At 38.9% G+C, this 27,891-nt stretch overlaps 1 protein-coding gene across 1 annotated transcript in view; it reads right to left on the reverse strand.

Annotated features, from left to right (window-relative positions):
- Positions 1-1,826: 1,826 nt before the first annotated feature.
- The window catches only part of LEMD3 (LEM domain containing 3), a 39,252-nt gene continuing 13,187 nt past the window's right edge, over positions 1,827-27,891 (reverse strand). Inside the window, exons 5-13 of the mRNA XM_081956992.1 lie at positions 27,268-27,347; positions 23,522-23,670; positions 19,555-19,656; positions 19,175-19,277; positions 18,866-19,044; positions 11,030-11,111; positions 4,209-4,314; positions 4,047-4,125; positions 1,827-3,885 (exon numbers count right to left, since the gene is read on the reverse strand). Coding sequence (XP_081813118.1) covers positions 3,722-3,885; positions 4,047-4,125; positions 4,209-4,314; positions 11,030-11,111; positions 18,866-19,044; positions 19,175-19,277; positions 19,555-19,656; positions 23,522-23,670; positions 27,268-27,347 — 1,044 coding nt within the window. The 3' untranslated portion in view covers positions 1,827-3,721. The remainder of the gene's footprint in view (positions 3,886-4,046; positions 4,126-4,208; positions 4,315-11,029; positions 11,112-18,865; positions 19,045-19,174; positions 19,278-19,554; positions 19,657-23,521; positions 23,671-27,267; positions 27,348-27,891) is intronic.

Raw genomic sequence — 27,891 nt, forward strand, 5'->3', positions numbered from 1 at the left:
AAGGGTGCGTATTTACAGGGCTTTATAAATCTGTCAGCCAGCAAAACTTTACTTTCGGCTTTCGCTTTGTCTTCAGTTGCGGCAACTGAGTCCATAGAACCCATATAGAAATGTATAGAGAACTTTAGTACAACCAATTCCTCCCCCTCCCACCCCCACCCCCACCCCCGCCTATAAATTTGGTCCAGATATGATTCCACCTAAATATAGCACACAAATTCCTGATACTTTGCCAATGGACCAAAGTCCATTTAATTCAGAGATGTTTCCAATTCAGTGGCATGACACAGGAAGCAATACAGGTAGTTGTCAATTTACAATAGTTCCTTTAGTGAAAGTTGTTACAATCTTGAGATTATCTCCCAATCCAGACCACACTCATATCCCTGGTTTAAAACAAAGCAAAAAGTCTAAATTTCCTGAGTTTTTTCTCACAATCCAAGTGCTTTGTCATTGCATTCTTCTGGTTTTTTTTCAATGTCCCATTCTAGCCCACAGTTCTGGAATTTCTCACTCAAGTTGCTATTAGCTTTTTTTGAGATGATCAAGGTGAATTAAATGCCACCTATTGTAAAAAAGCAAAATAAGAAAGCCAATCTTCATTGGAGTTCCATAAATGTTTTCAAGATAAAACCTTATAAAATAACAATACATCTCGGATCCATCCACTCTATATGGCTACAGGTCTCCAATAAGATTCACGTGGAAGAAATGGCCCTCCTGATATTCTAGTTCCAAACCATTTAATGCTTGTTAGGTTGATTACCAAATATGAGTAATCAACTGGAAACAAATGGAAAATACGTCCAGGAAATTATTCAAGAATTGGAATTGGTTTGGAAATTGGATGAAAAAGAGAACAGACTCTCTATCCCTAACTAACTTAATCCTAGAAGTCCTACAATATTCAGTGTTGAAGACTAGTGAATTTCCTGAAGGTTCAACCATGTTATGATTACAGCATAGGCCTCAAGAGCCACCTATTCCATTCTCATTATAAAAGAACTATGAAGGATCTTTCAAAACCAAAATCAGATTTGAAACCAGTTTGAAAGGTTGCTACTATGGATGTCTCTAAAGTGACCTCTCGTAAATATGTAATGCATAATTTTAACTTCCATCATCCAATTCAGTCTATTAACTTTTGTAAAGCCAACTGGACTTGTATACAATAAGTCATTGACATCCTTTAAATTTATTTGTCCACATCATTAATATTAATTAATATAGATGTAGGAAATCTAGAAAAAAATCTATTGAATATTTCATATAAGAAATTCCAAAATTAGCATGGATAGAATCCTCTAAACATCTTGCAAACATATTTTTACATGTAAAAACTACACTAATTTCTGCAAATGAAGAATAGGTTACAGTAAGAGCAATCACACTTGCATATTGCCTCCAACAATTATGTGATCTTAAAGGTATAAACTTGAGATTCTGTCATTATTCTACTTTTCAGAAGAGTCTAGTAGTAATTAGAAGTCCCAAAGGTGCTTTCAAAGGTTCTTCAGCTGAAGAAGCTTCTTGGATGAGAAGCAAAATGTCATCAAAGAAAAACCAGAAAAACCAGTTGCCTCTTGAAAAAAGTACCTTTGGGACAACCATGATCTGGATGAGAATCTCCATAGACATTTAATTAGAAGATATAATGAACAAAGTAGCTGTTCACACTTAAAATACACATGATAAAATGTAGTTGTTGTTTTGTGTTTAACAATCGTCCAACTTTCCTTTGCTTCTAACCAGTGCAAGAGTTGAAGAAATCTATTTTAACTACTATTGTCCCCAGATGTTAAAAGACCTAAAGAACTGACACGGTGTAAAAAGCCCTAATAAATCTTTAATTAGTTTTGTTTTGCTTTTATGTTTTTACAGGACAAATTACAAACATCTGACTTTCTGAAGTGTCCATGGTATTATACACATTTCCATCTGTCTTGCAGGGAGGAAAACGGATCAACATTTTAATGGTAAAATAGGCTACATAATGGTACAGTTTACTATAACAAATGTACAGGGTTAACACATAGTTTAGAAGAAGATGCATATGCATCAAAAGGCAACGTTTTAAACTGCCACAATTTAATTTTACATTCACACTTCCAATAGGTCACAAAATGGTTACTAAAGTCAGAACAATAAATCACTATGATGCACAAATACAGCAAAACCTGATTATATACATATAAATACATATACATGTATATTATACATATTTGTATATGTATATAGTAAGTTCCATGAAAATCCTAACAGATCTGTCAAAATCTACTCTCTTGTCAAAAATATGTACTTGTTCTTTGAGAGTAGAACTTTGTGTGGCTGATTATATTACATAAATTTGTTAGCATCCTAGACAAAACCGACCACATTTTTTTCCATATAAGAAACAGTCCATTATTAAATATGTTGCCCACAAAAAAAGCACAAGGATAAGGCACAGTAGGATTTTTCATTACACAAATGTGTGTCATGTTCATTTATCCATAAGAAAACGTGCATTATTTGTGCAAGTTCATGCTGCAAGGTCATATCTACAATAAAAAATGGACTATTTTTTTTAAAAAAATGGTTTTCCATCCCATCACCTATATAATATTCAACTGGATCAACACATTATGTTGCTTCAACAGGAATTACTGTATCAAATTATTTTATATTTTCAGGTTATGTTTCAAAATGTTTTGGGGGTTTTTTTTTTTTGTAATTTTAAAGGTGTAAACAATGCACACATTTAATATAGAACACATAAAATCTCTATGCATTTCTACCCTCTATCAAGAATTTATTTCCAATATGTGCATTTTTTTAAATTTGTGCACACTTAGGTAGCAAATTTTAATGGAAAATATACTCCCCATTATTATATTGTAAGAGATTTTCTTTTGTAGTAAATAACTTTTCACAAAGTGAGTACCTGCCAATTACTTCTTTATTGCTCACATGATTTTGAATCCATTATCACAGTAACAATACTAGACCATTCACACAAAAATCATAACCATATATTTTAATATAAAACCTACAAAAGATATTTAACTTGTATCTAATACTTCAAGGTATTTGGCCCTTGGATAATAATACAGCCAAGTTAAATAAAACATTGGTTATGAATAAAATAGGAAGGTTATTCACTGCTTTGAAGCAGACATCCTCACAAGTTACTTGCTGTGCTGCCACCACCAATGTTTATATACAAAACCAGCACATCTGCATTCAGTTGTTTTCTGCTCTAAAACTACTAAAGCCAGCATTCTTCCCATTCCCAGACTGACACAAATAAAGTTTTTCAGCAACAAAAACTAATTACTGGACAGAAATTAACACATCTATTCATCTTCCATCAAAAATTGTAGGTGGCTTTTGTTACAAAATACCCACAAGATTATTTCACAGGAAACTATGGAAATACCGTTTATCTCCATGCTTTTGGACTGTTATCATAACTTGTTGGTGCAAAAATTCAGCCATATCTGAGAATGCTTAATAAACCCAACATTTGTCATGCAAAACATAATATATTGATTTGCTTGGACTCTAAAACATAGCCAATGTTCTTTTAATTCAGTACTACCCATTACTCAGACATTCTAAAAAATGAGACTGAAAAATGATTAATGTAAATGTTAACATACAAAAAGTAGTAAAAGTGGAAGACAAGGCCAGACAGGAAAACCTCCTGCTGCAAGTCAACAGTTCTAATACAATAAGTGTCTCAGGAGTTTCCCTGGTTGTTGGCTGTGCCTGTCCGGAGACGAAGATGAGACATTGAGTTCATATGTGTATTTGATGGCTTCAGAGGCGCACTGCAAGCAATAGCCTGTGGAAAACGATGATGATACCGATCTAATCGTAGATACTTTACTGTTACCAACTTGCCTGGAGAAAAATATAATTTAAAACATTAATATCATTTTAAAAATGCAATGTGAATAAAATTATTTTTTACAAGCATTATAAAAACACTTGTCATATGCAATATTTTTATTTAACAATTACTGATGCTTGCTGTTGAATTATTTGTAAGGAAAACTTCTTACCATCAAACCAAGATCCATGCAATGCTTTAAAAGCTTTTCCAGCATATTCTGGAGATAAACACTTGACATACACACAACCCTGGTGAAAAAATAAAATTTTGGTTGCTATCCAGCAGAAAAATTGAATATATGAATTATATACTACCTTAAATCACTTTTTACCTCTCGTGAATTTTTGTCCACTGCTATGTGAACTATTCCCTCATTATCACTGCACTTTTCCAAGATTGCTTCTTGAATAGCCAAATGCCAATGATCACCGATTTCCCTAAAAACACAACACACAAAACTTTATTAATGCCTGTATTTTAATGTATTCAAAATAATATAGCAAACTAAAACAGAAATCAATAGATAGCAATTAAAAAGATAAAAAGACAGTGGCATTCACATAAATCTGCAACATTTAATAAATATATCAAGGAAAGGGTGATTTGTGTCTCAACTTCCAGTTTCTTGTAACACAAATTATTAATGCCTCTGCAGACAAGAACTTTTTGATCTCAAAAGCAAGCAAGATAAAAATCTTTTTACATTTAAGACGTAAAAACAACTTTTATTTTAAAGCACAATTTACCAAGAACTTTACAGATCTGGCTACTGTATTCTTTTCACATAAGTACAATTAAACTATCACTTCTATGATTGGGTTCTATCACTAGAACCCAATTAAAATATCACTTCTATGACAGTACATGCCAAAAAGTTCCACAACTTCCATCAGATATTGATATTCTCTATCAAGATAAGACCCATAGATTTCAGAATACTGCTTGTAATAAATCTCACATTTCTTCTCTGCCTTTCAATAAAAATATTTCATCATCTTTTACATTGCCAGTAGGGGTTGTAATGTTTATTATTTTTAACATAGTTAACATTTAAATAATGTTAACACAGAGTTACAAGAAAATGCTACGACTGAGGAAATTCCCTGCCAATCAGAATAACAATTATGAACTACAAGGAACAATAATTGTTCTATCTTTAATTCTTAAACTAGAATAAAAACTATAATGCTAATTAAATTAATTGGGAACTTGGGTGATAGAAGAAATTTGTAGGGACAAAATAATAAAAAGGAAGGCTGTTCAAAACATTAAGAGATACTGTGCTAAGTTCAAACAAACACTTTTTCTCGAAAGCTATATGGAAAGTGTCAGGTAATGAGGATTTAATAGCTGCCAGCTGATGTAAGGTTGTAAATTGTAAGTTGATGCAATGAGGATGATTCAGCAATATATGTATCACCTATTTAAGACTCTGATGGGGTCCACACAAGTCATTTACCCTTTTAAGAGGTGTCTATATATAGGTGGCCATTAGAAGGCATTTTCTCTCTCTCGTGGTGTATATCATTTATCTCCATAGTGTCCATAGCTGAGTGGTAAGGGATTTATCTACCATGTGTATATCTGTATATATATAAACCACTATTAATTGTCTAAAGCCACTGTGTGCTGTGTTTTGCTCCTGGGTTTATCTCATAATAATAGTCATGCTGCCAAAACTCGACAGATTATGAGCCCAGTCCAGAGAGAGGGACAGAGTGACTAGAGAGTTTAGAGAGAGGAGTAACCCAGTGTGAGCTTGCACCAGAGTAGGTGGTTTAAATTGTGATTAGCAGACAGCATGGCCTCTGTCAGCATAATGGGAGGAGGTTACCTGGTGTCTCAGTTGAATGAGACAAACTACCTCTCCTGGAATATGAAGATGGAGATGTACCTGCGAAGGGAGGAGCTGTGGACAATTGTTAATAATCCACCAGCCGCAGGGGTGGTTCCAGCAACCGCTACTGCCGGTTTGCTCATGGTCGCACAGCGCATGCATGCGCAGTAGTATAAGAATACTTATGTTAAAGGGATGTTCTTTTGACTAGTCTAGAGTCCATGCAAGAATAGGATTTAATCATGGCATATTTAATTGGTCGATTGTTGGAGGAGTAGAAAAGGAGGAGAAAGCATTAATCAAGGACCAGCATCTGCAACAGTCCAGGATGCTGGCAGAGCAACTGAAAAAGTTAACTTCATGAAAAGATACTACACATGTGGTTCTACTGAGCATCTCCAGAGACGTTGTCCTGAGAGGAGGAACAGAGGAGCAGCGAAACAAGGGCGCACATCTAAGCAGCAGATGTGGAGCAGTTCTCCAGCGTCACTATCCCTAGCAGCATCAACAACTGAACACACCAGGAATATGTGGTTGTTCGACAGTGGGGCGAGCCAGCATATTGTTAACGGTCCACATGTGTTTTTTGGTTTGAAACCAGCAAGGCAAACATGAGTTAGTCTGGCTGATGGACAGAACGCTGCTGTAAAAGGGGAAGGTAATGTGCATGTACCAGAAATAGATGCTACATTGTACAACGTGTTATATGTACCTGCTTTAGAGCACATTTGTTAAGTATATCCATGTTAGACAGGCAGGGTTATGAAATAGTATTTGCTGGGGGACTATATATCATTAAGAAACATGGTCAGGTATGTGCACAAGAAGTTAAAAAGGATGGTCTGTACATTCTGGGAATGCAAGAACATACCATATTTTTCGGACTATAAGACGCACTGGAGTATAAGACGCACGATGATATTCAAGAGGTAAATTTTTTTAAAAAAGTTTTTGCACTCTGCAGGCCTCCCAAACCCTCCCCACGTCTCATTTTTTACAGTTGTCTCAGGTCCGAGCTAGAAAATCTAATAAATCTTTTGCATTCCCCAGCATTTTGGGGTGGGGGGAATGCAAAGGATTTATTAGATTTTCTAGCTCGGACCCGAGACAACTGTAAATTCGACACAAAACACTTTCTCCCTCCATGCCTCTCTCTTTCTCCTATTGGCTGGCGGCTAACAGTCTCTTGAGCCCTAAAGGCTGGGGTGAAGAGTATCTCTCCCAAAGGCCCATGAGGAAGGGCTGGGATGGAAGAGAAGGACGGACAGCCAGGTGCCTCACAGCGGAGGCGAAGTGATAAGAGGTGGATGACTGGGGGAGAAACCCAGGAACGAAATAGGCGGGCAAAGGGCAGGAGGAGAATAGTCCCATTCCACACTAGGAGATGCGTCTCGCTTCTCCCCCTCCCCCTCGCTAAAGGGACGTCGAGGAAGGGAAGAAGCCAGGCAGCTGTTACATTGGGGGTGGGGTGGGAGGTGGCAGGCCAGCAACGCACCTCGCATCCCATTCCCTCTCACGCAAAAAGAACACCTCCCACCAAGGCCCAATGATAATGGTGGGCCTGGCTGCTTCCCTTCCCCTTTTTGCACGAGAGGAAACAAGCAGGAGGGGATGATTGCATTGCTGGCCTGCTGCTCTTTTTGCAGCAGGCTCTTTGCACGGGAGGGAATGGGGTGTTAAGCACTTTGCTTGGCCTGCAGCTCTTTTTGCGGCAGGCCTTCTTTTTGCCCTGCAAGCTGTACCGTAGGTAGTACAGTGGTAATGGCAGGGACCAGTTGCGCGTGCGCTTAGTTGGGGAGGGCTTATTTTCGGGGGAGGGCTTATTATGGGGCATGCTCTGAAAAGCCCGATTGGGCTTAGTAGCAGGACATGTCTTATTTTCGGGGAAACACGGTAGACGATTACAGTATATATGGATATTGTTATTTACTGAAAAATAAGACTGAAGTATTGCAACAATTTAGGAAATGGGTAACACTTGTAGAACGACAGCATGAATGTAAGGTATGCCAGTTGCAAACAGACAGGGGAACAGAGTTTACGTCTGAGAGGTTTCAAAGGTGGTTAAGCAGTCTAGGTATATGGCATAGAAAAACAAATCATATTCACTTTCTGAAAACGGTGTGGCTGAAAGAAGAAATGGTGTGCTACAGACAATGAAAGATGTGTTGCTTGCAGATGCAGGCATGAGAAAAGCATACTGGGGAGAAGCCATAAAGACAGCAAATTATATCGTTAACAGATTATGGAGTGAGGGAATATAGGATATGGCATATTTCCTGAGGCATGAAAGGAAACCATCTTTAGTTCATTTAAGAACATTTGGTAGTTGTGCCTGGGTGCATATCCCAAAAGCTACTAGGAAAAAAGGTGAGACAAAGGCCAGAAAGCTTCAATGTATTGGGTAATGGCCAGAATGAAGGGATATAGGTTTACAGATGGTACTAAGCAAGTAGTGGTGTCAAGATCTGCTAGTTTTGCAGAACAGAACAACTGGAACAAGATACATGCTAATCATGAGATGTTCATGCCAATACCGAGTTCTAATCTGTCAGAAGTTGAGACAGAGTCAGATAGAGATGTAGAAGAGGATAGAACTATGATAAAACATGAGAACATAGATGACATAGACATAGAAGAGGAAAGACCGGAAATAGTAACACAGGAACATATAAGTCCAAGAAGATTTAATAAGGTGTACATCCTGAACGGTTTACTGCAAGTGGTCAGAGCACAGTGTTAGATATGAACCTCAGAATTACCAGGAAATGATGTTATTACCTAAGGTAGAACAAGATAAATGGAAGAATGCTATGGATGAGGAAATGAAATCTATGGATGTGCATCGGGTATTTACACCTATGAGATTAACAGAAGGGAAGAAAGCAGTAGGGTGCAAACGGGTTTATAAGAAAAAATTGTTACACAATAATGAATTACAATATAAAGCATGATTAGTGGCACAGGAATTCACACAAAGAAAGAATATCCATTATGATGAAGTTTTTGCACCTACTGTGGAAAGTAAGACCATAAGGCTAGCAATAGTGCTAGCAGCTTCATATAAATATTCTATGTATCATTTTGATATTTCTACTGCTTATTTGAAAGCTGACCTGGCAAAGGAGATATATATGGCTCAAGCTCCAGGTTATGAAAGTGTGGTGGATATGTATATAGATTGAATGCCTTATATGGATTGAAACAATCAGCCAGAAATTGAAATCAATGTTTAGATACCTCTCTTAAGAACTTAGGATTTAAGAGCAGCAAAGCAGATCTCTGTTTATATATGGCACAGTATGAAGGAGTAAAGTATTTGCTATTAGCATTCGTAGATGACATATGTTTGATTTGTAAATAGTGGTCACAGGCTGATTGTTTTGCTACAGTTGGAAAACGAATTTTGACTAAAAAGCCTAGAGGAAGTAAAAAAATATCTAGGGATAGAGATAAGTAAAACACAACAAGGAGGATATATAATGAGACAAACAAAGAAAATAAAACAATTACTAGAGACATAAAATATGTTAGACTGCAATAGTGTATCAACCCCTCTGCTGTTAACTTTCAGAACATCATGATAACAGAAACCGACACAGAATGTGATAAAGAAATGTATCAGTCTGCTATAGGCAGTTTATTATATCTATTCCAGTGGTCAAGGCCTGGTATTACCAATGCTGTTAGTATATTAAGTCGGCACACAGCAGCACCAAGACAACACCACTAGTTGGCAGTAAAAACAATATTAAGACATCTGAAAGGAACAATGAATTTAGGATTGTGGATAAAGCCGATGATTTCAGTTTAAAATGCTATGTGGATAGTGACTGGGCAAATAATATGTAAGATAGAAAATCGACCACAGGGCTTGTAGTTCTGTTTGCTAACACCGTAATTGGATGGAAATCCAGAAAGCAACCATCAGTAGCACTCTCTACTGCTGAGGTGGGCTGAGATAACATGGTATGTGCAATCACTGAAAGATGTAAATGTTAATGTAAAAGATGCTGTACCAGTGTTTGAAGACAATGCTGCATGTATAACAATGGTGACAGGAGATCGCATCGGAAATAGAAGTAAACATGTAGACAGTAAATACTGTAATGTGAGAGACGCTGTAAAGGAGAAACTGATCAGATTACAGCATTGTTCTAGTGATTGTAATATAGCTGATATGTTAACAAAACCTGTATCTGTAGAAAGTATAAAGACTGTCAAAGCGTTTGGATTATCAGCTGTTCAGCTTTAAATGGGAGGAGTGTCAAGTAATGAGGATTTAATAGCTGCCAGCTGATGTAAGGTTGTAAACTGTAAACTGTAAACTGATGCAATGAGAATGATTCAGCAATACATGTATTGCCTAGTTAAGACTGATGGTGTCTACACAAGTCATTTACCCTTTTAGGAGGTGTCTATATTTAGATGGCCATTAGAGGGTGTTTTCTCTCTCTCATGGTATATCTCATTTTTCTCCTTGTGTCCGTAGCTGAGTGGTAAGGGATTTATCTACGATGTGTATATCTGTGTATATATATATATGTATATAAATAACTATTAATTGTCTAAAGGCTCTGTGTGTTGTGTGATGTGTTTTGCTCCTGGGTTTATCTCATAATAATAGTCACGCTGCCAAAACTCTGACAGAAAACATTTCTCATTGTCTGGCCATGTTGGTGAATGCAGTGTCAAGTATCATCTGTGCATGTACACATGTGCATATTCACACCCACCCACAAAGAGAATTAAGAAAGCCCTATCCTTTAGCCCTAGTGCAATATTGTCACATAACCTGGTAAGAACTCTGCATGTAAGAGAACTCCAACATATCCATGAATTGAGAAAAAATATTTAAAGAGGAATGGACCAAAAGTTCATTCCAGGTTATGTGACAATATTGCACTGGGGCTAAACCTCCATATCCAAAATTCCTCCAAGTCAATGTGCAGACCGACCCAGGAAAGATTTGGTTTAAGTAAAGTTTGTTAAATCTAAAGCTTTGCATACATTTTTCAACAAGGCAACTAATATTAACTCTGTATTCGCATATTAATCTCTTTTAGTTTTGTTTAACTAGAAATTCTTCATCTAGGGCTGAGATGAAACTTAGCTCACATTGTAAGTCACAGAATTGCAGAATTACTGATAGTTCTAAAGGATTCACTAACTTTTTTTCATTATATGTATGGTCAGTAAAAAAAATGAAATACAATTCTCTCTCCTTTCCTAAACAATTTATTCTATATTTAAATAGATATTCCATTTATATAAACGTGAACATTTTCTATATGTAAAGAAAAGAATATACTTACATTACTGGATCAAACATATTGCGAATCTTTAAGCAAGGTGTCAAACTATTTGGTGGTGAATTTCTTCTATCTAAATGAAATGCTACCAAATATATATATATATGTATACGTTAGTAATAAATCATATTTTCCATATCAAATATTTTAAAACCAATCTAATCCTTACTGGTTACCAGAGGTGGGTTGCTGCCTGTTTGGCCCAGATTGGCCAAACCAGGAGTAGCGGCAGCAGGCGTCTCCGCCCACCTGCCCGGATGCTTCTGTGCATATGCAGAAGCGTGGCACATGCATGGGAGCACGCCTGAACCGCTGGAAAAAAAATTGGCAACCCACCTCTGCTGATTACATAAATTATAAATGACTAATGCACAATGCAGAGTAAATTAATGAAACTATATAAATATAGAAATTCACTACCATAACACACATTTCAGAATACTGCTAGAAACATGCTATCCTCAATACAGTTTTATAATGCATGTTACTAACTATATTATTACATTTTCAATAACACTATTAGACAGCATTATTGTGATTTAATGAAATAGTCCTTGGTACAATGGAAATTGGCTGCAGTACTTTATACCTCAGCTTTCCTCACATTTACCTTGGCATATGAAACAAACAATCCTTTATAATAGCAAATAATAATAATAAAATGTTATTATAAGTGACTTGAACTAAAACAAAACTATGAGAAGTGGAAGAACCTAAAAGAAAATAGACATGCAGAATGTTTTCAAATGGATAGAAGTCTTGTGTTCTACCTTTCTCAAATATGATATGATATGATATATGATGATAATTTGTTCTAAAAACAAATGATAATTTAGAAGAATATAATATTATATATAATATATAATAAACATTTTCAGCTACTTAATTAAAAACTACAAGTACTATAGTCTAAGCTTGGTCCTAAGATTCAATGCATTAGTAGCAAAAATAGTGGCTTTAACGGGGATAAGTTAATAAATAAACTATGCATTCTCAATGATGGAGAGCGGGAGGTGCTACCATGGGGCTATCATCAATCCTGATTGGTCCATAGGCTAAGAGAAAGGGTTGCAGCCATGCCTCTTCTCCTTCTGCCCAGTTCCTCTCAGTCTATGGTCCAAATAGGCTGGTTTTTTATTAGCTTGTGTGAAACTATCTTTCCAATAGTGTTAGTATTGATAATTTGTCTCATTGGCTTCCCCCAAAATTATTCTAAAGTTCCCTTCAAGAGTTGTTATTGTATCGCTGCTGCAAGCGAAGGAGGTGGCAGGCATCGCAGCCGCCTCGCTGAGGCACTGGATCGGCAGCAGGCTTGGATCTGGCAACCAGCTCTTCATACAGAGGAGAGTGAGGTAAGTGGAGACTGGTTTCCATGTAATTAACCGGCTCGCGCGGCTGGGCCCCGTATAGCAGGGAAAAGCCGCTTTTTTAAATTCAGGTTTTGACAGCTGTTTTTTCTCTCCTTCCTTTGCAGCGAGCCATTTAGCCACCTCTCTACCTTGTCGCAGCGTTCCGAGGGCCATTTGAGGTGCCGTTCTTGCTTCTCAACCTGCAAAATTGGCCAATATTAATTTGCTGCATTCCTAGTTGCCTTGGAGTAGCTGCAGGATTTCCCGCCTTGCGAACTTATTGCAGAGGTCCCTTTCTTGTAGCGGGTGGCCATTTTAATTTAATTTTTAATTTAATTTAATTAGCACTTCTAGACCGCCCCCTCTCCCAAAAGGGACTTGGGGCGGTGTACAGTCCATATCAAAAACATCATACATAAAAACAATTAAAATTATTAGATGGATAAATACATAAATAAGAGGAGGATAAAATAGACAGAATTGTAATTGCTAAATAAATAATTTAAAATATACAAAATTTAAAACCCCAGTGTCCTATAAAATTAAGTCCCCTAAAAAACCAGTAGGAAATATATATGCCAGGAGCTGACGTTAAGAATTATGCCAGGCCAGCCAGTCGGAACAGGTGTGTCTTCAGTTTCTGCCGGAAGGAGCGGAAGTCAGTGGTGGTTCTAATGTCGGGGGGAGGTCATTCCAGAAGGTTGGGCCCATCACAGAGAAGGCCCTACTCCTTGGTGTCGCCCGTTGGCATTGCCTAGTGGACGGCACCAGGAGAAGCCCCTCCCTGTGAGAGTGAATTGGCTGCAGGGATGTATGTGGGAGGATGCGATCCCGCAGGTAACTAGGCCCTATGCCATGGAGCGCTTTAAAGATGGTAGTCAAAACCTTGAAACGCACCCGAAAGACCACAGGTAGCCAGTGCAGCTCGCGCAGGAGCGGTGTTACGTGGGAGTACCTAGTACTCCCCATGACTGCCCGCGCGGCTGCGTTCTGGACTAAGCTGCAGTCTTCGTGCGCGTCCCAAATTAAGACTAATTTAGGTCCAGCGGCCATTTTGTTGAGCCACGTGTCCTGACATCTTCAGTCAGAACTTAATTGGCCTCGCGTCTGACTGCATTACCCCTGGCAACTCTAGCTATAGCTGCACAAGGGACAGTAATTAAAGGGAGGAAGGAGAGTTGCATAGAGTGGTCTGCACAGTGAGTGTGTCTAATTAGCCCCTTTGTTAAACAAAGATTTCTAAAATGGCGGCCAGAGATGAGGCACGGCCGGTGGCCCAGGAGACTGAACAACCGTCTCCCAGATCTACGAATAGGGCCATGACCACAAGGCCCACAGCAAATCAACGCCCTTCCAGGGCTGCGCTGAGAGATGAACAAAGAAGACAGCGGGCCCTGGAGAAACCTGTGGCCAGAGCCGAACGCCTGCTCCAGGTTCGGGAGCAACGGGATTCCAGGTCCCCTTCCAGGGTTTCTAGTCCAGGGTCTTCTCAGGCTCCCTCTCCTGTTAGGGGTATGTGGAAGTTATAGGTTGGATGTTTCCCCATCCCCTTCAGTTTCTCCTACATCTATAAGGGAGATGATGGGGGACCCACTGGAAGGTTCCTCACGGGATTTTCTTATTTCACACCCCTTATTGGCACCCCAATCCGACCTTCTGGTTGGGGAGGGTCTAGAAGAGGATTATGAGGAGTTACGGAGTTTACCACCCAATATACAAAGATTGATTGCTTCAACGATATCCCATGGCATAACTGCTGGCATGAAGCATCAGTCCAAACAAAAGCAGGTTTCAATCAGGCCCCAGTTGTCTTCTCGGACTCAGTCCCGTGCTAATCCCCAGCCTCTGTCCTCCTCGACTGAAGCCCTTCCATTGGAAGAGGGTCTCCTTCCTTGGCCAGTGAAGGCTCAGTTGCGGGAGAGGAACCTACACACTGTTTGGTAATGTCAGAGGACGATGATTCTGGGAATCCAGATACCTGGCTTTTGCTGGTCTTTTTCAACCTTCCCTATTTAAACAGCTGTTGGGAAAGGCAAAATCGATCACAAAATTAGGCGGCAACGTTGAAGCCTCCACTTCAACTACTAAGAAAGATTTAATCCAGACCATGTTTTCTAAGACTGCCTTAGATAAAGAGAAGGTTCCAGCTCCTCCTCTTTTCCTTGAGGTAGTTAAGAGTCAGTGGTCCAACCCAGGTACCTCTCCTAATCCTGGGGCGAATAACAGATGGTTTTACAACCTGGATCAATCCTTTTCCCAGGTACTCCAGGTACCAACCGTTGACACCTCCATCGTGGCCTTGTCATCTTCGGCCGCAGTGGTGGCAGGAGACGTAGTAGACAAGCTGAAGCCTGAGGACAAGAAAGCAGAGCTCATTCTAAGAAAAGGGTTTCAGGCTTCAGCTTGGTCCATTAAGGCAGCAGCCATTGCCTCATTCTTTAATAGAACTACGTTATTATGGCTTCAACAGTTGCAGGAGCGTACTCCTCCTGAGGATGCCTGCACTTTGAAGGACCTCAGTAAAATCATTGCGGCTACCCAATTTTCTGCAGATGCCACACTTGACTCTGTTAAATTTGCTTCTCGTGCATTATCTGTCTCCGTAGCATCCAGATGCCTCCTGTGGCTGAAGAACTGGCAGGTTGATAACAAATTGGAAGTTCCACGTAACATCTGCACCGTATATGGGTGGAAAGCTCTTTGGCAAGTCCTTGGACCCGATTTTGGTCGAGAACAAGGACAAAAAGAAAGTACTTCTGTCTACGATCAAACAACAGGAGAACTGTCCTGCACCTTACCGGAAGCGCCCCTTCTTCTGTCCCAATGACTCCGAATTCCAACAGAGCAGGTATTATGGAGCCAGGGGGGGGGGGGGATAGGTTCCACGCTAGAAATTACTTCCAGGACAGGAACAGAGGCCAGGGCCAGTATAGATGGCCCTTTGATGGGGAGGCAGCCGTCCATTCTGCAGAGGGAAGTGAGTCTAATCCCACACTCCCTATAGGCGGCCGCCTTTATCATTTTGCGTCACAATGGGAACGCATAACGAAGGACGCGTGGTCCTTGCCACTGTACAACAAGGTCTCAGACTGGAGTTTCTCTCCTCCCCTCCGAATTTCTTTAGATCCTTCTCTTCCTCTCAGAATCCGGTAAAATGTGATCTAGTGAGGATCGCAATTGAACACCTACTAGAAATTCGAGCCATAGTTCCCTTATAGGAGCAAGGGCAGGGTTTTTATTCCAACCTATTCATAGTCCCAAAGGGTTCGGTGGGGGTGGAGAGCAATCTTAGATCTGAAGCACCTGAATAGGTATATCGTATAACGACGTTTTAAAATGGCGTCTTTGCATTCCAAATTGCAAGGTATTAGACAGGGTGATTTTATGGCATCCATAGACCTCACCGAAGCATATTTGCATATCCCCATCTTGCCTGCCCACCGCAGATATCTCCGGTTCACACGTGAGGGATACTATTACCAATATAGGGCCTTATCGTTCGGTCTGGTGTCTGCATCTAGATCATTTACCAAAGTCTTGGCTGCAGTTGCAGCCTACCTTCGGCCCATCCTGGTTCAACTACAATTTTACCTGGATGATGTCCTAGTTCAGGCCCACTCTTATGGACAGGCTGTAACAGACCTCCAATTCACTATACACACCCTCCAGCAAGTGGGTTTTCGGTCAACTTTGCTAAAAGCCACCTCATACCTTCCACAAGGTTATTAAATCTGGGAGCAGTAATTGACTCCAGGGAGGGGGTGATCTTTTTGTCACAGGAACATAGGTGTAAGTACAGAACATAAGTGATAGGCGGGTGGTGCCCGTTTTAGATCTTTCCCGCCTTTTAGGTACTATATCTTGTATAGAAATAGTCCCCTGGGCACGTTTTCATGCCAGTACTTTTCAGTGGGCCTTAATCCCATATCAGAGAGAGATGATGAGCAATTCACCTTTGGCTATTCCAATGTCTCCGCAGGTCCGCCTGTCTCTCCAGTGGTGGCTATCCACAGCACTCAACCAGGGGTCACAGTTTCAAGAGCTGACAAGGGTAACCATTAGTACAGATGCAAGTCTTTACAGCTGGGGAGTGTTGATGGGCTCAAAGATGACACAAGGACAATGGTCAGCCACAGATCTGCGTCACAACATAAACTACCTAGAGCTCAAGGCAGCACAGTTAGCCATATGTCACTTCCAGAGAGACTTGCAGCACAAGCACATGTTACTTCTTACCGACAACATAGCCACGAAGGTTCATGTGAACAAGCAGGGCGGAACTCATTCCAAGGCTCTGTGGACAGAGACACATAGACTGATTTTGTGGGCGGAGGCACATGTGCTATCATTTACAGCGGACCATATTTCTGGGACTGCCAATCACCAGGTGAATTGGCTCAGCCGAGCTACAGTGGACCACGGGGAGTGGCAGTTCCACCCATTTTCCAACGCATCTGTCGCAGGTTCGGGACACCAGTACTTGATCTGTTTGCGACCCTGGCGAATACGCAACTGCCGAGATTTGTGACCAGATATCGGAGGCGAGGACACAGATGCTCTGAGATGCCAATGGCTGAGGGGCCTTCTATACACTTTCCCATCCCTTCCCCTCCTTCTGGGGACCATCAGGCGGGTGGTATCAGAAGGGGCAGAGATAATCTTGTTAGCACCAGATTGGCCCAGGAGACCGTGGTATGCAGACCTGATCCAACTGTCAGTGTCCCCTCCTTGGAGGATTCCCAGCGAGATTTGTCTGTGCCAGGGGGTGTTGTTACACCCGGAGCCCCAGGCTCAAAATAACCGCCTGGCACTTGAACGGAACATTCTAGGCAGGGCCAAGGTTTCTGATAGGGTCATTTCCACGCTGGAGGCTTCCAGGCGACCATCTACCACTAGAATTTACAATGTCACGTGGGTAGCGTTTGTCAAGTGGTGTGCAGCGGCGTCCATTTCTGCAGAGGACGCCTCGGTGCCTCAAGTGCTAGATTTTTTACGGACTGTCTAGACAGGGGCCTTGCACACAACACCTTGCGACGCCAGACGGCTGCACTATCCACTATTCTACCAGGGGAAGGTCAGGTCCCTTTATCTCACCTTTCCTTAGTGAGGAGATTTTTGAAGGGGGTGGCCAATCGTGCGCTCCCTGTTATACATAGGTTCCCTACATGGAATCTACCTTTAGTTCTTCAAGCAATGACGGATCTTCCATTTGAACCGATTCGCTCAGTTGCCCTTCAGTTCTTGACATTGAAGGTAACATTTTTGATTGCCATCACATCGGCTAGACGTATTTCAGAGCTTGTGGCTCTTTCTTCTCGCAACGATTTATGCATTTTCCATCAGGATAGGGTAACCTTAAGGTTAGATCCTGCTTTCTTGCCCAAAATTAATACTCCTTTCCACAGGGCGCATGAAATTGTGTTGCTCAATTTTTGCCCAGCTCTTGCTCACGCCAGGGAACATCTTTGGCACAGGCTGGATTTCCGGAGGGCATTGAGGATTTACCTCAAGCGCACGGCTTCGTTCCACAAGTCAGAGGCACTCCTGGTGTCTTTCCAGCCATCCACACAAGGAGGTAGGGTAACTTCTAACACAATAGGTAGGTGGTTGAGGAAGGCTATTTCCTTGGCTTACGAAGCTAAGGGCAAGATTCTGCCATAGGGTATTACAGTGCATTCTACTTGCAATGCGGCCACCACGGCGGCATGGGCGACTAGAGCGCTGTTTGAGGACATCTGTAAGGCTGCTTCCTGAGCATCCCCTACTTCTTTTATTAGACACTTATCAACCGGACGCTTATGCGTCTGCTGAAGCATCCTCCGGACGTAGAGCGTTGCAGCAGGTAGTGGCTCCCGAAGCCGCTACAGATCCATAATCTATTCCTTCCCTAGGGACGGCAGTTTGGGTACGTCCCGATGGTAGCACCTCCCGCTCTCCATCATTGAGAACCATCGTTGGTACTTACCTGAATGTCGATTCTAATGATGAGACGGAAAGTGCTACCTCCCACCCTAATTAGTGTAGCAGCGGGGGAGGAGGTATCCTTGTTGTGATTTTTATCCCGCAGATTTACTCTCTACAATCTTGAGGAACTGGGCAGAAGGAGCAGAGGCGTGGCTGCAATATCTCTCAGTCTATGGACCAATCAGGATTGACGATAGCCCGATGGTAGCACCTCCCGCTCTCATCATTAGAATCGACGTTCAGGTAAGTACCAATGATCAATCTAATCAGCTTATTCTTAGAAAGATTCTCCTCTTAGCATTGGCTCTATAATATATTGTTGGATAGAGGAATAACAGCTAGAATGGGAATTAGACATAGACATCTACTGAAGTAACCCGCTAAGCCAGGCAACTTACCTAACAAAGACAACAAAAATCATTTTATATCAATATCATTGTAATTAATTAATCTAGAGTTAGCATTAACTGAAAGTTATAGTAAAGAGAAAATATTTTATGAAGTATAAATGTACAGTATTGCCTACCTTGACCTTGCCACACTTTAGATGGCATGATTAGCATTTTATCACACGATGCAGATGGCTGTATCCATTTCCACACCAGAAAATCAGCACCACCTACTCTTCGTGTTTCTGTACGAACTCTAGATTCATTAGCAGCAAGGAAATCAACAGATCTTTTCCATACTTTTTCCATTTTTTTTCTGAAATATGCAATAAAAGAAGTTATTTTGGTAAAATACTGTATTAACATGTATTAAGAATCTTTCCCCAACATTCACCTTTGGGGTAGCCTGAATAAACTGGTAAATATTTTAAATTCTTTGAACATACCTGTCTTTTGGTGCAATCAAAGAATCTCGAACATGGGGAATAGGCATATATGGTTGTAATTCTTTGTTTTCCTGACATGCTTCATTGTGAGATCTTAGAATATCTGAAAAATATTGTGTTAACTAATTGCGACATCAAATTGGAATCACAAGTTATCTAATGAAAAGTATTTAAGGTTAACACAAATTGCAACATTTTCTGTGATTGGGCATTAACTACACTCCTGACAATCAAAGGTTACCAAAATGTATATTATCTTCTGTATGAATAGGGAGGAACAAAATATCACAGTCCAACCTCTGAAAAGTCTCAGAATTATTTATATGACATGGTACAAATAGTGAAGCACACTATTATTTAAGAACTTAGTTAAAACTTACCTATAATTTTTACAATCATGTCATACATCTGCCTGGTCTCCTCCTCTTCTTTGTACCATCTATACTTCATATATTTTATGACTCCCCAAATTATTCCAATACCTGTGTCAAATAAAAACAGAAATATCTAACTAACAGTTCAAACATTACAATTGCCAGTTTTTAGCTTAGAAAGTATGTGAATTCAATGACATTTTAGCTTGCAACAAGTATTTCTGGCATTCCATTGTCAAAACACCTATTTAGAACAAACCATTGTTAGTCTAAGTGCCAATGCTTTGAGGATTCCATTCTGTTTTGGAGATATGGATTACTAAAGGTGTTCACTATTTAGATCCAAAGTGAGAAAGACACTTTGGATCCAACACAGACCCTCTTGTTATACTGCTGGCAGCATTTAGAAACCCAAGAAAAAGCAGTTTCTTTAAAGAACATCCAAGAGTAACAATAAGCGTGCCTATCCTAGATTCAAAGCATTTTCCTCACTTAAATTTTAATGTTTAATGTTCCTCTATTGATTGAAGTTTTGCCTTGCATTTTGTAATGTTTAGTGTGCTAGGGAACAGGTAGATGCAAGCAGTCATATAAGCAGAAAATGATCGATATCACTCTGAATATAATTCTTGTTAATGAAAGATTTAGACCTATCATGAGAACAGCTGCAAGAAACCTGTCACTTAGACTAACTATTGTGCTGAAACCTATGTATGTCTGGCTGCCTGAGGATCTCTCCTATGGAATTTTAATTTTGGATTTTATTTTTTATTTTAAAGCAACTTAATGGAACATGTGGATTAAAAAAAAGACAGAGAAAAGCCAAGGAAAAACCAAGAAAGTCCAGTTGCCTATTGAACAGTATCTTTGGGACAACCATCACCTGGATGATTGAGAATCTCCATAAACACAAAGAAAAAGATTCGCATGACCTACCTTTCTGGTTCAACTATTTTAAAATTTAAAAGGATAGTTTCTTTCTTTTCTGCCTCCAAAGTTCTATTTATCTTTTTGAGGGAATTCTTCCAACAAGGCACTAGCCATTACACTATTACTGAACTATTTACTATGCTTGGCTATCTGTCCCACCACTACTTTCCAGCAAATTTCAGCTCATTCTTAACTGATTAACAGAGGTGGAAGGGATCTTGTAGGTCATTTACCCACTGTCCAAGCAGAGACCCTACACCATTTCTGACAAATGGCAGTCCAGTCTCTTCTTGAAGCTGCCACAACTTCTGAAGGGAAGCTGTTCCATTGGTTGTTATCGCTGTCAGAAAATTTCTCCTTATTTCTAGATCATATTCATATAAAAATCATACCATCCAAATAAACTATGCCTGGGAAAGAGTTAAGAGGGGTAATCAAAGGAAAAGCCCAATCAAAAGGTAACAGGTTAAGGGAGACTGACTGCTACAAAGAAGCTTGTTTTAGCACAATGCTTGCTCTGCTAATGCCCACAATATTACTATAGGGCAGTGAACCTGAAAAGCAGGGATCAGTTTACGGAGAGAGGTTCGTAAGTATACAAAAACAAAAGATAAAACAATACTGACTCTTTGCCTAGCTAGCACACATCTCTCTAATAGCAACCCAGGAGAGAAAAGTGATTGACATGAAGAGACTGAAATCAGAGAAGCACTCACCATCTTATCAGCAGACGCACAGTTTGAACTTGAAGACCCATGCTATGCTGCCTGCAATCACTGCTAGGCATAGGTGGGGGAGGGACCCTCAACCTTAGAAATCTGCTCTGGTATCACCAAAGTATCTTAACACAACTAATAGTAGTAGATAATCTTATACTAGCAGGCACTAACAGCAAAATAATTGGTCTCAAGGACAGCAAAGTGCCTGCACAGTAGTTAAAGTAGTTACTGAGTACAGTATGATCCAAAACCATTAGCCATGATATAAATGATCACAGAGATTATGGCTGTGTATGATTATTCCTTTTTAAAGTGGAAAGTTTTGGATTCCAGTGTCTTCTCTAGATGGTTGCTCTAATGTACCTTGCTCCCTATTTATATCAGGCAGATGTACACCCATGTGAAAAGTGTCATGAATACTATAACAATAAATTCTATCACAAGTTTCTACCTCATAAATTTAATTCACACACAATACAGGGACAAGTCAAGACAATCCCTCATTGACCCCCACAGATGACGAATTTGGGCCAGAACTACTTATACTACGAGAATGTGGCTCACACAGCAAATCAAATGATTATGATTAAGACATCTGGATGGCCAGATCTTCACTGTGGCACCAACATACCGTATATACTTGAGTATAAGCCGACTCGAGTATAAGCCGAGACCCCTAATTTTACCCCAAAAAACTGGAAAAAGTTATTGACTCGAGTATAAGCCGAGGCTGGGAAATGCAGCAGCTCACGGTAAATTTCAAAAATAAAAATACAGGTAGATAACAATAAAATTGCTTTAATTGTGTGTGTGTGTGTGTGTCAGTCTCTCTCTGATTCCCTCCCTCACTCCCTCTCTCTGTTCCTCTCTCTGTCTGTCTGTCTCATTCACACACACACACACACACACACACACACACACTGTGGTCACCTTGTTGAGTGTTCCAATCACATTTGAAACACTCAACAACTGGCCTGCATTGAGTGTTGAGTGTTTCAAATGTGATTGGAACACTCAACAAGGTGACCACAGTGTGTGTGTGTGTGAGTGAGACAGACAGACAGAGGAACAGAGAGAGGGAGAGAGAGAGGGAATCAGAGAGAGACTGACAGAGACGAATCAGAGACGTACTTTTAACTACCTGGCAGCGGCGCTTTGCCTTGGGGGGCTCCTCAGAACATCCCAAGACTTCGGAGGGAAGTTTGTAGCCCTCCCTCGGAACGCTTCGGAGGGAAGCTTCTGCAAAGGCGAGTGACAAGTCTCCCAGGCTTTAATTTGCCGAGCTGTGCGCACGCGCCTGTTTTCCACGGCGTGGAGCAGCGGCGAGATTCTGCGCGGCGAGCGATGATTCCAGGGCCATCCAGGAAGATGAGGAACGCGAGGGGGGACCCTGCCCCCCCACTGATGGCCCCCGGAATCATCGCTCGCCACCCAGAATCTCGCCACTGCTCCACGCCGTGGAAAACAGGCGCGTGCGCACAGCTCGGCAAATTAAAGCCTGGGAGACTTGTCGTCACTCGCCTTTGCAGAAGCTTCCCTCCTTTTTTTTGTTCACTGGAGTATAAGCCGAAGTGGATTTTTCAGCCCAAAAAATGGGCTGAAAAATTCAGCTTATACTCAAGTATATACGGTAAATAATAATAATAATAATAATAATAATAATAATAATAATAATAATAATAATAATAATAATAATAATAAAGCAGACTGAGATGCAGTTTTCAGGAACAACTATGGATTGCCCACTTAAGCTGTTCATCACTTTTTTTCACACTTATGACCATTGCAGTATCTCATGGTCATATGATCAAAATTCAGATGCTTGGCAACTCACTCATATGTATGATAATTGCAGTGTCCCGGGATTCACTTAACAATTGTGATAAGAAAGGCCATAAAATGGGGCCAGATTAACTTTACAAGTGTCTCACTTAGCAACAGAAATCTGGGCTCACTTGTGGTCATTAAGTCAAGGACTATCTGTATCCGTATCTTTAAATGTACAAAACACACTTAGATTATACATTTTCACTGAACTAATGCAGGCAGCAATCATTATATGTGCTACTTTACAAACTACTAAAAAGATATTTATGTGAATTATTTCCTTATAATTCCTTGCTTTTATATTAGCATTTGGATGTAAGTTATTACATTATACAATATAATGTTTCAACACAATGCTTATCAATTTCCTCTACTTTCATAGAGGGTACAAAATCTACTGAAAAAAAATTGAATTGTCAATTAGCATCATTCTTAAGAAATGTTATGTCACCAAGTGTAAATTAAAGCTTCAGAATAAAGTACTAAATAATACTCACCTATCAGCAGAATGAATGATCTACAGGTTGCAGTAATAAATGCACGACGGAAACGACATGTAAGGGTCATCTGTGGCCTAGTTGATACTAGATACTTTATATCAGTTATATCAGTTATAGACTCTTCATCTGAACTGTTACCAACATATCTATAAAAGAAAATTTAATCGTAGGAGACTTTAATGCAATTGTAGAGACAGAACTTGACTATAAGAGCAGTAAAATAGGTAAAAAAGCTAGAAAAACTCTGCCAAAAACCTTCTTTAAAATGATGGAAGAAATAGGAACTCAAGATGTATGGAGAGAAACACACCCTAAGAAAAATCAATATTCATTCTATTTAAACAGGCATAAAACCTGGTCCAGAATAGATATGGTCTGGATGTCATCAAAACTGAAAACGTGTGCAAGAGATAGAAATAAAATCCAGTGTTTGGGCAGATCACAATCCGATGTATGGAAAGAACAAAAAAGAAAATGGAAATGGACATTAAATCAAGCAATACTGCAAGTTAAAAAATTCATACAAAAGATGGAAAAAGAATTGGGTTTTTTTTCCAAGGAGAATAAGAAGGAAGGGACCTCCCTGCAAATTGTATGGGATATTGTTAAAGCATATACCCAGGGATTAGCTATAACATATATGGGAAAGAAAAATAATGATGAAACAAAATAAGAAAATATTAGAAGAACACAAAAGATCAGAATCAGAACTACAGAAAGAATCACAAAAAAAGGAATTGAAAAATCAAATAATAAAACAAAATGAATCTATTGGAAAAAGAAGAATTGGCACAAAAAATTAAAAGTGCAAAACATTTTTTTTTTGAAAATGCAAATAAGCCTGGAAGATGGTTGGCATATAAACTGAAAAAAGAGGGGGGGGGGATTGATAGATGAGAAAGCGAATCTTCACTATTAGAATAAGGAGAAAAAAACCTATCATAAAAGTGTACTAGAAGTAATTATATGATAAGGAGGAAATTTTGGAAAATAAAATACAACAATATTTGGAACAATCTGAACTCTCTAATATACCAGATATATTTAAAGATATGCTGAATGAAGGGATAACCATGATGGAATTGACAGAAGCGATTAAGAGACAAAAAAACAATAAAATACCAGGGCCAGATACGGCAGAACAACTAGGTATTAAGCCCAGTGATTTGGAACTTTATAATGAAATACTAACAGAAGCAAAAATACCAAATTCATTGATGGAAGCAAATATTACTCTTATACAGAAAGATGATTCAGATTTAACAATGATAAAGAACTGCAGACCAATATGTTTACTGAATGTGGACTATAAAATATACTTCAATAATAGCAGAGAGATTTAAAAAGTACTTGAACAAATTTATACATCTAGACCGTAACGGATTTCTGCCAAAGAGACAGATTAAAAACAATATGAGAATGATTCTAAATTATGAAATAACCCTGGAAAACAAATGGCGCGGATGGCGCTGATGTTTTTAGATGCACAGAAAGCATTTGATAATGTTAACTGGCAATTTATGTTCTTACAACTAAAACATATGGACTTTGAGGATTTATTAATATGATTAAAGCACTATACTCTAAACAATCAGCCAAGGTAATGGTAAATGGAGACATGACAGAGAACTTTGATATCAAGAAAGACATTAGACAGGGATGTCCACTGCTATTTATACTGACTTTGGAAATGTTAATCGGGATCATTCGACAAGATGAAGAAATAAAAGGAATGGGAATAAAAAAAGAGAAATACAAGCTACAGGCATTTGGAGATGACTTGGTCTTTATACTAGAAGACCTCTTAGAAACTGGACAGAAGCTAATTAGAAAAATAGAAGAATATGGGGAAGTAACAGGACTGAAAATAAACAAGGATAAGACAAAGAATTTAGTTAAGAATCTTACAGATACACAAAAAAGAGTTGATGGAAAGAATTAATATACAGATAGTTTAAAAAGTGAAGTACTTAGGAATACAACTAACAGCAAAATGTGCAACAAGAGAATAATTATATGAAACTGATGAGGCAAATGAAACTAGATGTGGAGAAATGGAAATATCTGCATCTGTCGTTAACAGGATAGCTATTATAAAATGAATATCTTACCATGACTATTATATCTATTCCAAACAACTCCAATAAAACTGGAGATAACATATTTTGAAGAATTAAATAAAATAATATCAAGATACATTTGGTTAGGGAAAAAAGCAAGAATAGGCTTGAAAATGTTGCAGGATGCCAAATAAAGAGGGGGCTTTGGGCTACCAGATGGGGAATTGTACTATCAGGCCTCGGTACTCACATGGGTGAAAGAATGGATCAGCTTGAGACATACAAGATTATTAACTTTAGAAGGCCATGACCTCCAACTAGGTTGGCATGCTTTCTTGTGATATGGGAAGAATAAGATACATAGTTATTTTCAAAGTCACTACATTAGGAATGCACTATTACTAGTTTGGTGTAAAATAAAAGAACAACACTATTTGAAAATACCAGTCTGGCTTTCCACTATAGAAGCATTGATAAATCCTAATGTTATCAACATGGAAAATTGTTAAGATACAAAGATATTTTGAATGGAAAGGGAGAATTAAAAACTAAGCAGGAACTTAGTAGTTAAGGGATGGGCACTGCATAGTGGCCATTCATGCAGATACAATCTCGTTACGAGAAAGATGCTAAAACGTATTGTTTTAACAAAGAGTTGACAGAATTAGACCAGACATTAACTGGAACAGATGAAAAACTGATAAAGAAATTATACTGTTATTTATTAAGTATTAAACTTGAAAGTGAGCAGGTAAAGGAGAAAATGATTGCTTGGGCTAAAAACTTTGGATATGCAATAGAATTAGATAAATGGCATAAACTATGGGATAGAAATATTAAATTGACTATGTCAACTGCATATAAAGAAAATTTGTATAAAATGTTTTATAGATGGCATTTTTCACCAGCAAGACTGGCAAAAATGTATAAAGATAGATCCACTAAATGCTGGAAGTGTAATCAATCATCTGTTTCATATTACCATACGTGATGGACATGCTCAAAAGCTAAAAAATATTGGATGAAAATACATACTTGGTTAGAAAAAATGAAAAAGCAGCATATAGGCTTGAAACCAGAGATATTTTTATTGGGCATTCTACCAGAAATATATGATAAAAGGACTATATATCTGGTTTTACATATACTAACTGCAGCCAGAATTGTATTGCACAGCAATGGATAGATTAACACTTACTGTTAAGGATAAAGAAGAAACTAGTTTTTGATATGGGAGGTATTTTATCAATGGCTAGACAATAGAAATAGACAATTAGAAAGGATGAGACATAAAAAGGGGAAATGTTAAAGTGGAGAGTTGTTAAAGAAGATACTTTAAGTAATATTGTTATTATATTATATTATCAATGTTATTGTGATGAATACTATATCAAATATGTAGATTATGACTGCCTAAAAACAACTGTACCCAGATCACAGTTTGATGGAAATTGAATTTTTATATGTTATATAAATAAGATAAATAAAACGGGGGGGAGGGGGCGGGGGGGAGATAATTTAATCTTTTCTCAAACTTATGTTTCAGACCATAAACAACCTTCAAAGTTGTACACTCCCTCTCCCTTCTATGGCTTTTCCTGTTTAATAACAATCTTATTCTATTATATGAAAGACAATCTATAATTAAACTATTTATAGAAAAAATGGAATAAAATGACTTACTTTATACCAACATCTTCTCCACTATTTAATAACCATTGCAGGGATTCATTAAAAGCATTTTCATATTCTGGACCTAAACTCTAAGAGAAACAAGGAAATCAAGTAAAAATAAAGAAGACCACGAATTCTCCAGTCATTGCTGTACACTAAACATTCAGTAATGAGAGATGTTGCAAATTTCCAAAATAAATAAATGCTGGTATAATGTAACAATGCTATATAAAGCATTCTAATAAAACTATACATAGTTGTATGTACACACATACAAAATTCAACTATATTTAATATCACTTTATCATTAACTTCTAGATATTTCATCATAAATATAGAAATGAGCAAAACAGTGTGCACAAATTCTAGATTATTATTTGGACATGGGCTTTATAAGGAGACAACGAAACCTATAAGAAACAGGAAACACTATGTACCCATTCTATCTGATAATTTAGTGAAGAACTAGACACATTCTATAGCTAAACTTGGTGATGATCACTTCTAATTGAATAGTGAGTATGCAATTAGCTGTTTTTCAGACAGGTTTACTTTAATGCTGAAAGGGACCGTTTTCTCTTTCCTTCCCTGTTCCCTAGCTATTAGGCCTTAAAATTTTTGGCACAGCCCTGT

Source organism: Natrix helvetica (assembly GCF_964273705.1).
Source record: "Natrix helvetica genome assembly, chromosome: 6".
Taxonomy (NCBI): domain Eukaryota; kingdom Metazoa; phylum Chordata; class Lepidosauria; order Squamata; family Natricidae; genus Natrix; species Natrix helvetica.